The sequence below is a fragment of the Anastrepha obliqua genome, chromosome 1 (assembly GCF_027943255.1).
Source record: "Anastrepha obliqua isolate idAnaObli1 chromosome 1, idAnaObli1_1.0, whole genome shotgun sequence".
NCBI lineage: Eukaryota > Metazoa > Arthropoda > Insecta > Diptera > Tephritidae > Anastrepha > Anastrepha obliqua.
The window spans coordinates 11,513,250-11,528,583 of record NC_072892.1 but is presented as its reverse complement, the minus strand read 5'-3'; the positions used below and the strand labels follow the sequence as shown (position 1 = coordinate 11,528,583).

Here is a 15,334-nt window from a genome sequence, read left to right as displayed (position 1 = left end):
TGTTTTATTCTGTGCTGACAGCCACATGGACACAACGAAAGAAAAAAAAATAAATCAGCTGATTTACCGACACCGCCTTTAATGGATTCGCCTTGGCAGCTCATTTAAAAAATTATTTATGCATACCCTATAGAAATTGGAACTCGTTTCAAATAAACACTAAATCGGAAATTGACTCCACAGTTAAGCTTTCAAAAACATGTAAATATATATTAATAATAATAGTATAATTGCTATATGGCGAACTTTGCTGGCCAAAAACGAAATAAAATGATCAATAAAATGGAATATCTTTTTGGTAATAGAAAGTAGATTTGTTTAACTTTCAAAGGTACAAAACATTGCTTTTGGCTTAGTGCCACCACCTGTAATGAATGCGCCTTGATTGCCACCCAAGAATGATACAATACAAGACTGCGCCTTCCAAATTCGCCGTGTCGTAAGAGCCCATGAATAAACTAGCAAAAGGAAGGGGGATTACTCGTTAGTGAAGAACAAGCAATGGAAACAACCAAATACAAGAAATTTTACGTACGCACTTTCTCGCCACAACGTCTTTTGCATAAAAACGCAAACAAACTGTATTTGGACGCTTTATGTTAATTTGTACTGTCACAATTTAGCACGCGGCACTTCGGTTTCATTAGTTTGATTAATTTAAATCTCACAAATCACAATACTACCAATCCATTCACTGAATTTTCACAAACGTGTAATTTCTCCTACTTTGGTTTGTTTTGTATTGCGAAGACAGCTGACGTCAGACTTGTCAAAATCGCGAAAAATAAAGTAATTGATTTTTAATGGCGCCGCCTTAGATATTCAATTCGTCTTGATTGCCACCTATGGTACTCAATTTGCTTTGCTTTTTTTCAAAGTTTGTCCTAAGCCCAATTTATTATAAATCCACCTTGGTTTGTTCTTTTTCTTCTCCTTCGAGCAGTCAAATGAAAGAATGATAGAATAGTAGGACCAAGACGTATTCATTAAAGTTAGCAACAACAATGTTTTGTACGTTTGATTGCCATGATAACAGGGATGTCGGCAAATTCTTATATAATATAATTTTTGTTAGGTATTATTAACTATGCATTCATATGACTCAAAAAATGCGTGTATCCATAAACGTGTATCCTCTTATTACTTATTATAAAAAGTAATATCGAATTTCGAATGCGTATTGCTGCCATCATTTTTTGAAACCTCAGTAAATGTCGTTTACGGATTTCCTCCAACTGTTTATTACTAGCAGCCAATTGCGTAATTAAATTAACTTTCCTAAATCGATGTTTATTTTTCATATCTTTAATAATTAAACTAACCAAGAACTACAAAATTTTCCACCAAAGAAATTTCTATGACGTAAAACCTTTCAAAGCAGTTTTCACAGCTGATTGTCAATTTCAGAGGTAATCTGCCACATGTGAACGGGTAGATTAATTTCGTGGATTTATTACTAATTACTGCATATTAGACCGGAGTGAAATACGTAAATTTTTTCAAATCATATCGTAATAGCAGGGAAAAGTTGCTACATATCAATACAAATTCAGGAAAAAAAAGAAATTTCAAATCGGTTAATATCTTCCGTTCGCGCATTGCATTTAAAATTTACAAATTTTATCCCAAATCTAGCTGATTTACGAAAACTTGTAGAAGTTGTAAATGATTAAAGATCGAGCTCCCTTTTTATACATAGCACTTTCAGCATTGAGTAGTAGATTTTTAATTTACTAATCTATCCATTTCTGTGGTTCTGAGCGATTAACTTTTACCAATTTTACACCAAATCTACTAAGGAAGCCTATGCCAAATGAGGCTTGCGTGAAAGCGGCTTACGTCTACTACAACACGTCTGTGCTTTAGATCGTCTTCCACTTGGTTACTTGTATTCCATCGTCTTTCTTTTCATTTTGCTTTTGATTCTGGCATACCGATAAACGAAGTGCACGGAAGAGCTAGTACTCTCTGGTCATTACCAGTTCTGCTTTCACTCTTGTCGAACAGCGCTGTTTGGTCAAAAAAAATTCTATTCGATGTTCTTTTGAATTACATAGTTTACACAATTACTTAACATTAAATCTCTTGAAACATTTTATTCATGTCTCTTACTCGTAAGGACATACACTGCCCATTTTTTGGTGCACCTAAACCACTGCTGTCATCGGTCCTTCCCACTAATACCGACATTATACAATGTTGGCAAGAAGTGAGGTACAAAATGTCAGTAGAATCTTCTGCTGCCAGTTCTGGTCAGAAGTTAAGCTTCACAGTTGTAGCAGATACTGTAGCTCATCAGACTGAGTCCCTTTATTCCAAGGCTTCGATTCCAATAGTTTCCCACACAAGAGTTGTACAAAAGATTAAACATCTACATGATCGATACTACACTCTTCGTAAATCTTATTCAAGGGACAAAGACACACCAGAGAAACAAAAGAAGTACAATGATTTTATTGAACAATCTTCAAGTACATTATTTGACATTTCGTCCTGCAAGTGCGAGATGACACTCAATTGCTTTTGTCAAAGAAGCTTTGACAAGTGTATTTGTCCCAGGCCGGTAACTATCAACTGCACATGCCCTAAAGGTAGAAAGATACCGCCATTAGAAATCAAATTTCTATATGCTCAAAGATATCTCGGACAAGGAAAGATTGGGACAGTAGATACCAAAGAAACTCAAAAGCTTACATTAAAATTGCAGAGAAAAGCTCGTCACTTAAGTCAGACCAACTTACCTGGACCTTCTTGTAGTAGTATTGATTCTGAAACAGAGATAACTCCTGAAGTTGACAATGATAAGAATGATCCCGATTTTCAGACCCCACGCTCTATTTCCTCTCAGTCAGCAAGTTCAAAAAATGCACAGATGCGCTTATCACTTCCAGCAACGGCCTTAACAAGTGATCGTTTTGGAGTATCTGATAGAGCAGCAGCAGCTATTGTGTCTAGTGCATTTAAAGACGTTGGTCTTATAACGGACAAAGATACTTCTTTTGTTGTTGATCGAAGCAAAATGAGAAGAGAAAAAGAAAAATGTAGACTAAAACTTATCGAAGCGGGGAATGCAATAGAGCAATTAAACGATCCGATGTGTGTGTATTTTGATGGCAGGATGGATGACACTTTAGTTTTAGTTGAACAAGGAAACAAACGTTATCAATCTATAAAAAAAGAAGAGCACATTTCAGTAATAGCAGAACCAGGCTCAAAGTACCTTTGTCATTTAGTGCCTACTTCAAAAAGTGGAAAGGACACAGCATACAGCATTGTAAATTATTTTGAAGAAAATGGTATAAATAAATCTAATGTTGTAGTGATTGGATGTGATGGTACGTCAACAAATACTGGGTGGAAGAATGGTGCAATAAAATTCATTGAAACGCGTTTAAAAAGACCAGTACAATGGGCTATCTGTCTCCTCCATTTTAATGAATTACCTCTGAGGCATCTAGTTGAAATACTTGATGGTAAAACAACAGGTCCTCAGTCTTTCAGTGGGCTTCTTGGCAAACAGCTGGCTAAATGTGAATCTTTGTCCATCGTTGCTTTTCAGAGGATCGAATGCTCTCTTCCACGAACGCTTGACGCAATAAGCTTAAGTAAAGATCAGAAATACTTACATGACATTGCCATTGCTATTGATGCTGGTTTTTGCTCCCCAGATCTAGCAAATCGAGATCCGGGACCAATATCACACTCTCGTTGGTTGACAATTGCAAACAGGTTCCTACGATTATACATTTCTTTGCAGGAGCCATCTAAAAATCTCATTCAAATTGTAAAATACATTTTGACTGTATACGCACCTCTATGGTTCGAAATCAAAACAAATTCGTCAATAGTTGACGGACCTAAACATATTTTAGAATGTATTAAAAAATGTAGAATCTTATCTTCAGAAGTCCAGGCAGTAGTTCATAAGGTTATTCAAACAAATTCCTTTTTTACCCATCCAGAAAACATTCTTCTCTCGATGGTGGTAGATGACAGAGAGCATGTCCGCGATCTTGGATTGAGGCGAGTTCTGAAAATAAAAGAAATCCCTTCAAAAGACAAAAATATTAGAAACTTTTTGGTTCCTAAACTGAACTACTCAAGAAGACTTATACAAAAATTAAAATAGAGAAACTAACCACCCGCAATTACGTGAATTTATACAAAAAATGACATTTTCCACTTCTTTTCAGGGGCTGTAGGGGCTTTGATAGAGCGGTAGACGTTTTTCTTTTCAAACTATACCTGATGTTGTAATAGTCTACAAAAAATGAACTTTATCTAACATCATTTCCACCTCTTACAATTTTTCGAATATTTGTTCAATTTATTATAAAATTTGTAAATTTTAAATGCAATGCGCGAACGGAAGATATTAACCGATTTGAAACTTCTTTTTTTTCTGAATTTGTATTGATATGTAGCAACTTTTCCCTGCTATTACGATATGATTTGAAAAAATTTACGTATTTCACTCCGGTCTACTGCATATGTGTACGTACTTTAAAGTATCCTCCACATACTCAAGAGTGGCTGATTAAATGACGCAATCATAACCCTAATCCAGAGCGAATTCATAGAAAGTCACCTCGCTAGAAAAACAAAAACTTTAATTTTGCTTTTGCAATTTCCTGGCTCAAAAGTCAAAAATGAGAATCTAAACAAAGAAAGCAGGGAAATAAATAAATCAGCTATAAATATAGCGAGCCGCCTGTGGTCCTTATCCCCCACCTCAGATTTAAGTAGATCGGCCAGGTAATGTAGTGAATCTGAGTTGTTGATTTGTTGCTCCTGTTAGGAGTTGCTAAAATTTAAATTAAATTGTTTTTGAATCAGTTTCTCATCTCATCTTTTACTAAATGAGAATAAAATATATACTCGTACCATTCATTCATCAAGTTTTCCTTGAATACATGTGCTCAAATTTGGAAAAAAATATTTAACAATCTATTCGAGTTTTATTTAAAAATTGAAAAATTTTTCAATATTGGCCGGAATTTGTAAATTTCGGTTATTTATTGTGTCTAATAAACCAGTAAAAGATTGTTTCCATTAATACTACATTACTGCATACTCTTGTTCAACTAAGCTGCGTTAACAGTTGTAGTGTTGTGAATAAAAACCCGTTGCGATGCCCCCTGGGGCCACAAATCTCAGGGATAACAGGTTTGCCCTGCTATCTTCGAGCAGCAGACCAAAACGAAATAAAGCTGAATCAACCAAACTCGAAATCTATCCAGAACTACCTACCGTCAAAAAAGATGATCCGAAATACATCACAATTAATTCTTTGGATGATAATAAACCGCTGAGTACTCTTTCATGCTTCTCTGTACACAAAGGTATTTTAACTAACTCCTAATAACAGCATTACAACAAATACAACTTTTTTATTATTATTTTTTTTCTCATTCTTATGTTAGCTTTATTACAATGGAATATCAACGGTTATTATTATAATTATATTGATTTAGAAATGCTTATTAAAACATACAACCCTTCAATTATTCTTCTTAACGAAACCCATCTTCCATACAAGTCCGTTCCTTATGCCCCAAAGGCTTACATTTGTTATTGCCACAACTTAATTCAAAATACGACAAGTAAACAGGGTGTCGCTATTCTGATTAAAAAAAATATACCACATAAATGCCATCCCCTCCCATCCCTCATCGCTTCTTTATCATTAGAAATATTTTCTCCCAACAAAATTACGGTCATCTGTGCATACGCCCCTCCTGACCAACACTTTACAGCAAATGATTTCAATAACCTCTTTCCAACATCCAACCAACAGGAGATTTCAATGCGTGGAGCCCTTTTTGGGGGTCGAATTTTGCAAACGGAAGGGGTCGAATAATTGAAGACTCAGTTCTTTCTTCAAACCTAACTGTCCTTAATGACGGTTCGCCCACTCACTTTTCTACGCACAAAACATTTACCCACATTGACATCACTCTCTGTTCGACTACACTTTCTACTAGCTCTACCTGGAACCTTATAGATGATTTACATAGCAGCGATCATTTCCCAATAATCACAAAAATCCAACTGAACATTTCCCGCATCGTCTTTCGGCCAAGAATTAAGTACGTTACAGACTCCGATAATTGGTTAGAATTCAGAAATGCTTGCGAAATCGGTAACAGTTCACGTCCAATTTCTACTAATGTAAATCAAGAGACCTCACATATACATAAAATCATTAGATCCGCAGCCAACCTTGCCATCCCACAATCATCCAGCAAGCCTATCAAACCGGCCCCATTATGGTGGAGCGATCTCCTTTCAACTCTAAGGCAAGAAAAACAAAAAGCATGGCACGATTACAAACGCTCGCGATCATCCTTAACCTTGATCCAGTACAAAAGGGCAAATCCTATTTTTCGTTGCAAAGCAAAAATTGCTACAGCTGATTGCTTTCGAAAATTTACAAACAGTATCAACTCTTCATCGAATACTAAGAAAATATGGGCTGATATAAAAAGATTGACAGGGACACCCTCTTCTCCTACAATTTCTGCTCTTGATTGCTCCCGTGGCACTCTTCTATCTCCTCAGGATATAGCCCAAGAGTTTGCCATCCATTTCTCTTCAACTTCTTCTGACGCCAGCTTCCAGCCCGATTTCATAGCCGCTAAAGAACTGCAACTAACCTCTGGTCGTTCACTACGTTTGCCCCTTTCAAAAGCTGCCGAGTACCTAGAAACAGACATTACGTATCTTGAATTTTCTTCCGCCCTGTCGTTAGTAAAAGGCAAAACCCCGGGTAGAGATAGAATTTCCTATCCCATGATCAAGCAACTTCCATCGTCCATGATTTCCCGTCTTCTCCAATTATATAATCGCATCTTTACTGTTGGTATTCACCCCCAAGTTTGGAAAACTAGCTCTCTTACCCCCATTCTTAAAGCTGGAAAGCCTCCTCTAGATATCTGCAGTTATCGTCCAATTTCCCTGCTACCCTGTTTAGGGAAGTTATTAGAAAAAATTATTGCTGCTAGCCTTTCCTGGTATGCCTATACTAAAGGTCTTATTCATCACAGCCAAGTCGGATTCAAAAGAGGTCATGGAACCATTGACTTTTAGATTTAGATTTCTACATTTCAAACGCATTATCAAATAAAAATCATATAACCCTCCTGTCCCTAGATTTCATGAAAGCCTTTGACCGCATAGGCATCCATATTGTTTTGAGACAACTTGATAAATGGAAAGTTGGACCGAAAATGTACAATTTTATAAAATCATTCCTATCCCATCGAAAAATCAACGTTTCAATAGCCAATTCCTATTCATCAACCTTTCCCCTTCAAAATGGGACCCCTCAAGGATCACCTTTATCTGTGATCCTCTTCACTTTAGCGTTTGATGAGCTGAGTATGATTTTATCGAAATTTAGCACTGTTTAACACCAGCTTTACGCTGATATCATCAGCACGTATACACAAAGCACTCATTTATCGGCTCGGCATTGTTGATAAACGTCACAAAGGCTCTTATCTCGTCAATTTATCAGTACGGCTTGGAGATTTACGGACATAATGCTAAAATTAAATTAAAGCTACTCTCGGCTCCCTACCATACAGCTCTGAGAAGATCTCTACGTGCATTTCCAACAACTCCTCTGAAGAATATTTTTGCGGAAACTGGACTAACTTCTATCGCAGATAACGCAGAAGACTGTATTTGTAAACTTTATGCTAAACTTATAACAACATCGAACAACGCACTTCGAAAAGATGTACAGCTTTCTACACTTCGAAAGCGTATTCCTAAGGTACCGTCAACCATCCATCTCTGTCTCAAATTTGCTAAAGATAATAACCTACCGCTGCAAAGGGTTCAAATCAGTAAACATCGAAACCCACCCTGGCTACTTAAAGAGGAGTCCTTTATTAACAATTTAGCACTAAAACGTAAAGCGAATACATCTCGTGAAGAATGTAAATCCATGTTTTCTGAAATCGCAGCGAATTACAGATCCATGGGCTTGAAGCTGATCTATACCGATGGGTCTAAGACAGAACAGACTTCATATGCCCATTCTGCTCTATCTTTACAGCAGAAACAGTTGCAATTTTTAACGCTTTTTTGTATGCAATTCAAAACAAGGGCAAATTCATAGTGTGCACTGAAAGCTTATCGTGCTTTTCGACCATCCAGAACTACAACAACTCTAACTACATAATTGATTTTATAAGAGAGACACTAAATACCAAGCCACAAAAAATCAAAATTATGTGGATTCCTGGCCACGCAGATATTAATGGTAATACACATGCTGACCAAATTGCAAAACAAATGAGAATCACCCCTACCATTACAACCAATATCATCTTTAAACATGACATCTACGGTCTCATAAAACACCAAAGGCAAAGTGACCTACTACGCGATTGGAGTAATTATAACCATCCCTACTCCTTAGTTAATCCTAAGCGTGTAAAACCAGGTTTTAGTGAGTCAATCCCAACGAATATGGTCACACCATACATACGCCTTCGACTAGGCCACACAATAATTACACACGCCCACATACTTCAAGGCATTCCACCCAATCTATGCCCGTTTTGCAACTCCACCCTGAGTATAAATCACATTCTATCTTCATGCCCGAACCTTGCATCGACTGAAGTAATGATGTTTATACTTTCGCAACATTGACCTTCTTGAAATATTAAAAAATCCAACCGAAGACAACATATCTATATTATATAACTATCTCAAAGATACTGATCTACTTCGTCGGATTTAATCGAGCCTTAATCAACCTGCCAGCCGAAAGCCTCCGATGCTAGCGCTGAACTACTTTTAGTTTGTATAATAATTTTATTGTTATGTAAACCTTTATAAAACAAAATAAAAAAAAATATGCTCGTACAAATGCCGACCAATTCAAAAACGCATAATTTACGTTACTTTTTTACAATGTACAAATGTAACTTTAATCACACTTTCAAAAATTACCAATTCAAACGTTTTCTTCAACAATTACATATTATATATCTACAAACAACAATAATAAATGCAGTTCGTTAACTCGCCATTTCGATTTGCTTACATCAACATTTACTGCTTACGCCTTTAAAAACTTGGCATGATGATCAAAATGTTCTCCAATGAACGTGGCAATGAAGAAATAACTGTGGTCATATCCCTCTCGTTGTTTGAAAATAAGCTGCAGGTGGTCATTATCAGTGGCTACATTTAACAGATTCTCCGGCAGCAGTTGTTTCGCCGTATAAAAATTGTCCTTTGTACCCTGATCTATCAGAATTTCCAATGGTGGGCCAGCGTACACCGTTGCTAACTTAGTACCATCCCACTGTTTCCAAGATTCCTCATCAGCACCCAAATAACCGGAGAATGCTTTCTTACCCCACGCACATTGAATGGGGTTCGAGATTGGCGCGAACGCGGACACCGATTGATAAACACCAGGATTCTTGAAAGCACATATCAATGCACCATGACCTCCCATACTGTGACCACAAATACTACGCTTATTTGGCAGTACCGGCAAGTTGGCGTTCACTAGTTCTACTAATTCGCTAGTTACATATGTGTACATTTTGTAATTTTTAGACCACGGTTCCTCAGTGGCGTCCACATAGAAACCGGCACCACTGCCAAAGTCCCAATCATCGTCCTCGCCAGGCAGGTCCAAACCTCGGGGTGAAGTGTCCGGATTAACTACCACAATGCCATGTTTAGCAGCATGTTGCTGGAAACCCGACTTTTGTATAAAATTGTCTTGTGTGCAGGTAAGGCCACTGAGGAAGTATAAAACAGGACATGAAGTGTGACCTTCAACGGCAGATGGGGGAACGTAGACGCCAAATTTCATCTCGCATCCCAGAACTTCGGAGGCGTGAGAATATATTCGTTGTTCTCCTCCGAAACATTTAACAGTACTCATCAATTTTAATGCCATTTTGGATGCTAAAAATATAAAATAGGTAAATGCAATGAAAAAATATTAAAACAGCACATCCTCCGACCTTGTACTTTGGAAACTCCACTTAGATTTATAAGATTATATAGTCTGTTGCCGGTTAAATGAACTCGTCATAAAATGAACGGTGCTACCAGATGCTTGATATATAAAATGTAGGGATTAATAATAGTTCTGTCAATGACTACATATTTTCCCACTATTTGGCATATATTCTATCCCCTATTTTAACAATTATAATTTTATTCAAATAAATTGCACTCTACATTACTTACTTTCATTTGCTTGCAAACCTTTTATAGGAATTGAATAGATTAAGTAAATGTTATGGTTTGTACAACTATAAGGCAGAGTTTGTGATTTATCCGCTTATTAGGGAACTAAAAAGTTATTGGTGGGGGAAAATATTGTTCTGTTTGCCCATGAAAAATTTTAAAAATGTCTGAGAATTTTTGTGGTACTGAGTGGCCGCTTGAGGGAGGAGAGAGAATTTTGTACATTGCCTTTGTTGTGTTTTTTCTATTACCTTGTTACTATCACCTGTTCAATGTGCCTTAGTACGTACATTGAATGCCTCTGTTTGTTAATTTATGAAACAAAAAAATTAAATAAAAAAATTAATATGCATACACATACAGGTATAATATGTTCTGTTTCTTATACTAATCATTGGCATTTTTTCTCAGAATTAAAATTTTTTTTCTGGATTGTGTTTCTTCAGAATTTATAGGTGTCAGGATTTCGTGATATCCTCTGTTCTATTCGGATTTTTAAAAATTATTTTGATTATTTCTTTTTGAGATTTTTAAAATCGAGACTACGAAGTGCTTCTACTAATTATAGACACTAAAATTGTTTGAAAAATGCTTAAAAAAACGTATTTTCATCAAACTGCATTAGTTTTCCCAGCAACGTGTACCGAAAAAAATACTTAAATATGCTTCATGTTTGTTTGATCACTGGATTGTTGAATAAAAGTCACAGTCATAAAATTATTAAATTTCAATAGTTAATCAATTTACGTTTACACGTTCACACGCTCTACCTAATGGCCTCTGGTGACGTCCAGCATTGTTTGACAAGAACTTTATATGTGTGCGTGTCGGGTGCTTGACGCTAATATCTAAAATTTTTGATTTTTACCGACAACAAGTATGTGTGACACGACGCCACCCGACTGCACTAACACATACAAAGCGCAGTCAAGCATGCGGTATCGTCACCAGAGGCCATAAGATTGAAATCTAAATGTGACCACTCGTATCTTCTGGTAATTTCAGTCCTGCCATCTGGCATTCATATTTTTGTTTCAGTAGGCCTCTTCTTTTCGCCAAGAGTTAGCAAGTGGCCTTAAACTATATTTGTTTGCAAGACAGGGAGTTATACCATATTCGTAGCGGCTAATCTAACTCGATAACTTTATTGTTGATTTCATGTGCCGAATGGTCATGCCATAACCATAAAAAGCTGATATTGAAGTAGAATGAATAGTATTTGCATTTGGTCATAAAAACACGGATAATTTTCCACTAAGTCAATTAATTTTTTGTCGTTTACTTCTAATATTGAAATTTGTATATCAATTTAATGGGGTATAACCATATCCGCTAGTGGCTAATCTTACTCGATAACATTATTGTTGCTTTCGCATGCAAATTTTTTCTCAAGTTAATCGAGCATGGAGATAGTGGACGGGTAAATGGCAAAAGCCAGAAATCTCAAAGTTGGAAATCTCTACCAAACAGCCAAATAGAAATGTGAGAACACCCCTAAAAGAAATTAAATAAATTTGTAGAAAGGAAGTACTATGCAACCGTGTGCGTGGTAACTCGTCATTATTAAGGCAGTCTGGTAGCATTGCTTCATACCTAATCAGCTGATGCCCGCGGAAATATAGCGACGTTGTAAACAAATTTGTGTAATATATATTTTTGTAGTTATTAAAAACTGAATGTTATAATGTCCGAGGAGGCCAGCAGCACGTCCGCCTTTGGATTCAAAAAGCGAAATATACGGAAAGTAACAGCGCTTCGCCGCAAGCGGAGTAGCGATTCTGAGTCAGGTTAGTGGCTGAGAGTCCTCCCAGTTAGTTCATTGAAATAGGTGTTTTCTTTCTATTTGCAGGGAAGAGTAGCGAAGCTGAAATCTCTTCAGCAGTTGTGCGTGGTGATAATCGCCGCAAACGTTCAAATCCGAATTTTCAAAGTACCAAACTCTTGAGCGCTAAACGTGAGCGCCAAAATAAATCCTCTTCTAGCAGTGACACCGAGGAGGATGATAATAAAGTAAGCGTTTCATATAAGTCGAAAAAAAGTGCATTGCCAAACGGACCACAAGATCAGGGCGCTACATCAATAAATGAAGCAGAAACAGCACAAGATTGCGATGCCCAGGCGTTGCATGAAAAAATGTTGAAAATTAACGAAGAGCTTGAGGGTAAAGCGGATGACAAACTGTACCGTGGAATGAATAATTATGCACAATACTATAAAAAAGAGGGCACAGCGGCGGGAAATGCTAGTTCGGGTATGGTGAGAAAAGGTCCAATACGTGCGCCAGCACATTTGCGCGCTACTGTACGCTGGGATTACCAACCTGATATATGTAAGGATTATAAAGAGACTGGCTATTGCGGATTCGGTGACAGTTGCAAATTTTTGCATGACCGAAGCGATTATAAATCTGGTTGGCAGTTGGAGTTAGATCATGCTGCCCACCAACGTGGTGAAGGGGAATCTGATGAAGACGATACCAAATATGAAATTCACTCAGATGAGGAAACATTACCATTCAAGTGTTTCATATGCCGCAATAGTTTTGAAAATCCAGTGGTGACGAAGTGAGTTCACATTTTGTTTATTGTATTTCTAATCTCTACAACTGATTCTTAACTCATTTTAGGTGTAAGCATTACTTTTGCGAAAAATGCGCCTTGGAAAACTATAAGAAGTCGCAACGTTGTTTCATTTGCTCTCAACAAACGAATGGCATTTTTAATCCAGCAAAGGAATTAATATCACGTTTGAAAAATGCACCTGAAGTTGGGGTATGCGCGTCTTCGGATAGTGAATAGTTACATAGTTTAAGACTAAATGGAAGTGAAAACTATAAAAAAATGTATTTGGTCTCAGTTTTTAGTCTAGCAAAGGAATTAATATCTCGTTAAAAAAATTAACCTTAAGTTCACTGGTTAAGTTATTGGATAGTTGAGTATTAGTTGAAAGGTGGTCGATGGCTACGCAATAATAAATTTGTTTCTAAATAATTGGCAAACCAACTAAATCGAAGAATAATAAAAACAAACGTCTGAAGGTTTTTGGCTCCGGTAATACACATTTATGCACCGGCATCGTATTAATTTTAGTAGACAGTTTAACTTTTGAACCGATACTTTAATTTAAATTTATATTAAGAAAAAATGCGCTAACTCTCATCAAATCACAGGACCTTCACTAAACCTAGGATGGAGTTGGGTTGGTCATGCCAGACAGATGTTTACTCCTTGCTTTGGCACTGCATTCGGGAAGTTATCTGGAATTGTTGGATCAAATCCCGGGCCTGTACAGATGGTTTCGCAATCTGCGGTGCAAGAAGCATTCGTCGTTTGTCATATGTTTAAATCGCTTGATTATACCCTCCCGATAAGGATTTATCCTGCGCAGTTGTTGTTGTAGCAGTAACTTTGCCCTGTTAGTGTGGTGTAGTCACTGGTCGTCTTCGTCTAGCTCATCTAACGGTAGGTCCAGGAAAATGGTCCCATACTTACATACGGGGAATGCTGCTGGAGTGGCAATCCTTGGCCGGATATAAATCCGGGTCGTTTCGGTAACGTAGAACCGACTGCCGTGGAAACGTAACAAAGATACTCATGGCTGCTTCCTTGATCTACACCGTTTCCAGCTGGCCGACAGCCCGTTTTGCCTGAGATGCTCGAACACAGTCGAGAGCGTAGAACATGTGGTCTTTCACTGCAAACGTTTCAGTGAAGAGCGAGCAATGCTGGCGAATGCATTCGAACACCCGCCAGCCCACACAAGATTTGTGCTCGACCATCACTAAATGGGACGCCGCTAAAACGTTCGCGGCTGCAGTAGTGACGAGGCTGAACCGCATTCACTGGGAGAGGAAAGCCCAGAAACAGCAGTTATAGTGTTAGTGGGAGCATGCCCCACATACCATTGGCGTAACGGTACCTTTGATGATTTTTCTGACACTTAGATATACACCTCCTGACTAAAAAAAAAACGAGGCCCCAGGAAACTTGGTGTTTCGACAGGTTGCGTTCAGAGGGAGAGGGGTGTTAGATGAGTGGGTATGATGGGGCATGTGAAAAAGTGGTCAGTGTCATGCGGGGTGCTTTCACATTCCAGAAAAATGTTTTGTATGCCGTGGTAGATTCTGGATAGGTAGGTGTTTAACCTGCTACAGTATCCAGAACGTAATTGTAATCAGGCACAAGCAGATGTCTGCATGGGTGAGACCTGCGGTAACACTCTAACAGGAACTACTTGCTGAGCAGTTAATTATGCTTATTGACAGGGAGAATATGGGCCTCGTGATGTAGATGTTGTATTGGGGATATCAGAAGATCTTCTGTCGCATGGCAGTGTTTGACAAGTCTGTAGCTTCGTCCTCTGTGAATCTATGCTTCCAGACAGGCGACCAGACAGGCGCAGCATAGTTTAAAACCGGCCGCCCATGTCTTAAATGTCGATAGCAACATTTCTTTGTCATTGCCCCAAGTGCTGCCGGTAAGCGATTTGAAGACCTTGTTGCGGTTTTGGACTTTAGTGGCCATTGCGGTTGTGTGCGCGCAGAGAAGGAGAGCAAACTGTCGAAGGTTATACCCAAAATTTTGGGATTGTCAACAGTCGGAATTGGTGTGTCATCGACTTTTACCTTCTGAGGCAGTTTGAACTCCTTTGTCCAGCGAGAACTGATAACTAGAGGAGTTTCGAGATATAGAAGTTAAAAAGCAAGGGTGAAAGGATACCACCTTGCGGAACTCCTTGCTTTATTTTCCTCTGTTTTGAGATTTGGTCTTGAAATATCACCGACGAACGACGGCCACTCAGGTAGTTCGCGGGCTACCTCTTCAGCACTGGTGGGAGTGTCGACTGTAAAATATCATCTAGTACCGTGGAATGGCTGACTGTGTCGAAAGCCTTTTTTGGTCCAACGCTATTAAGACAGTCCTCTCGAAGGGGCGGTTTTGGTTGAGCCCGCGGTTTATCTGGGCGTTTATGACGGTGAGTGCAGTGGTGGTGCTATGCACTCGACGGAAACCATGCTGATGTGGGGCTGGGGCCAGATGTTTCGTAAAGAGTACACCCTCTCCAAGTGTCTCCACCATTGGGGAAAGGAGAGATCGGGTGA

At 38.2% G+C, this 15,334-nt stretch overlaps 2 protein-coding genes across 2 annotated transcripts; one reads left to right on the top strand and one right to left on the bottom strand.

The window, feature by feature from the left end:
* Window positions 1-8,912: 8,912 nt before the first annotated feature.
* Window positions 8,913-10,084, bottom strand: LOC129247214 (S-formylglutathione hydrolase). The gene is made up of 2 exons (XM_054886240.1): window positions 10,005-10,084; window positions 8,913-9,945 (listed from the first exon to the last, which is right to left on the bottom strand). Exon 2 carries the CDS (start codon window positions 9,935-9,937, stop codon window positions 9,080-9,082), a length of 858 nt encoding a protein of 285 aa, XP_054742215.1. The 5' UTR covers window positions 9,938-9,945; window positions 10,005-10,084; the 3' UTR covers window positions 8,913-9,079.
* Window positions 10,085-11,819: 1,735 nt separating this feature from the next.
* Window positions 11,820-13,107, top strand: LOC129248894 (E3 ubiquitin-protein ligase RNF113A). Its single transcript, XM_054888507.1, has 3 exons — window positions 11,820-12,020; window positions 12,083-12,797; window positions 12,860-13,107. The coding sequence occupies exons 1-3, from the start codon at window positions 11,918-11,920 to the stop codon at window positions 13,029-13,031; spliced, it is 990 nt and encodes a 329-aa protein (XP_054744482.1). The 5' UTR covers window positions 11,820-11,917; the 3' UTR covers window positions 13,032-13,107.
* The last annotated feature ends 2,227 nt before the right edge of the window (window positions 13,108-15,334 follow it).

Coding starts and splice junctions, on each gene's coding strand:
- LOC129247214 (XM_054886240.1), bottom strand. CDS start 9,937: ATGGCATTAAAATTGATGAGTACTGTTAAATGTTTCGGAGGAGAACAA.
- LOC129248894 (XM_054888507.1), top strand. CDS start 11,918: ATGTCCGAGGAGGCCAGCAGCACGTCCGCCTTTGGATTCAAAAAGCGA. Junction 12,021..12,082: donor GAGTAGCGATTCTGAGTCAG/GTTAGTGGCTGA, acceptor TTCTATTTGCAG/GGAAGAGTAGCGAAGCTGAA. Junction 12,798..12,859: donor GAAAATCCAGTGGTGACGAA/GTGAGTTCACAT, acceptor AACTCATTTTAG/GTGTAAGCATTACTTTTGCG.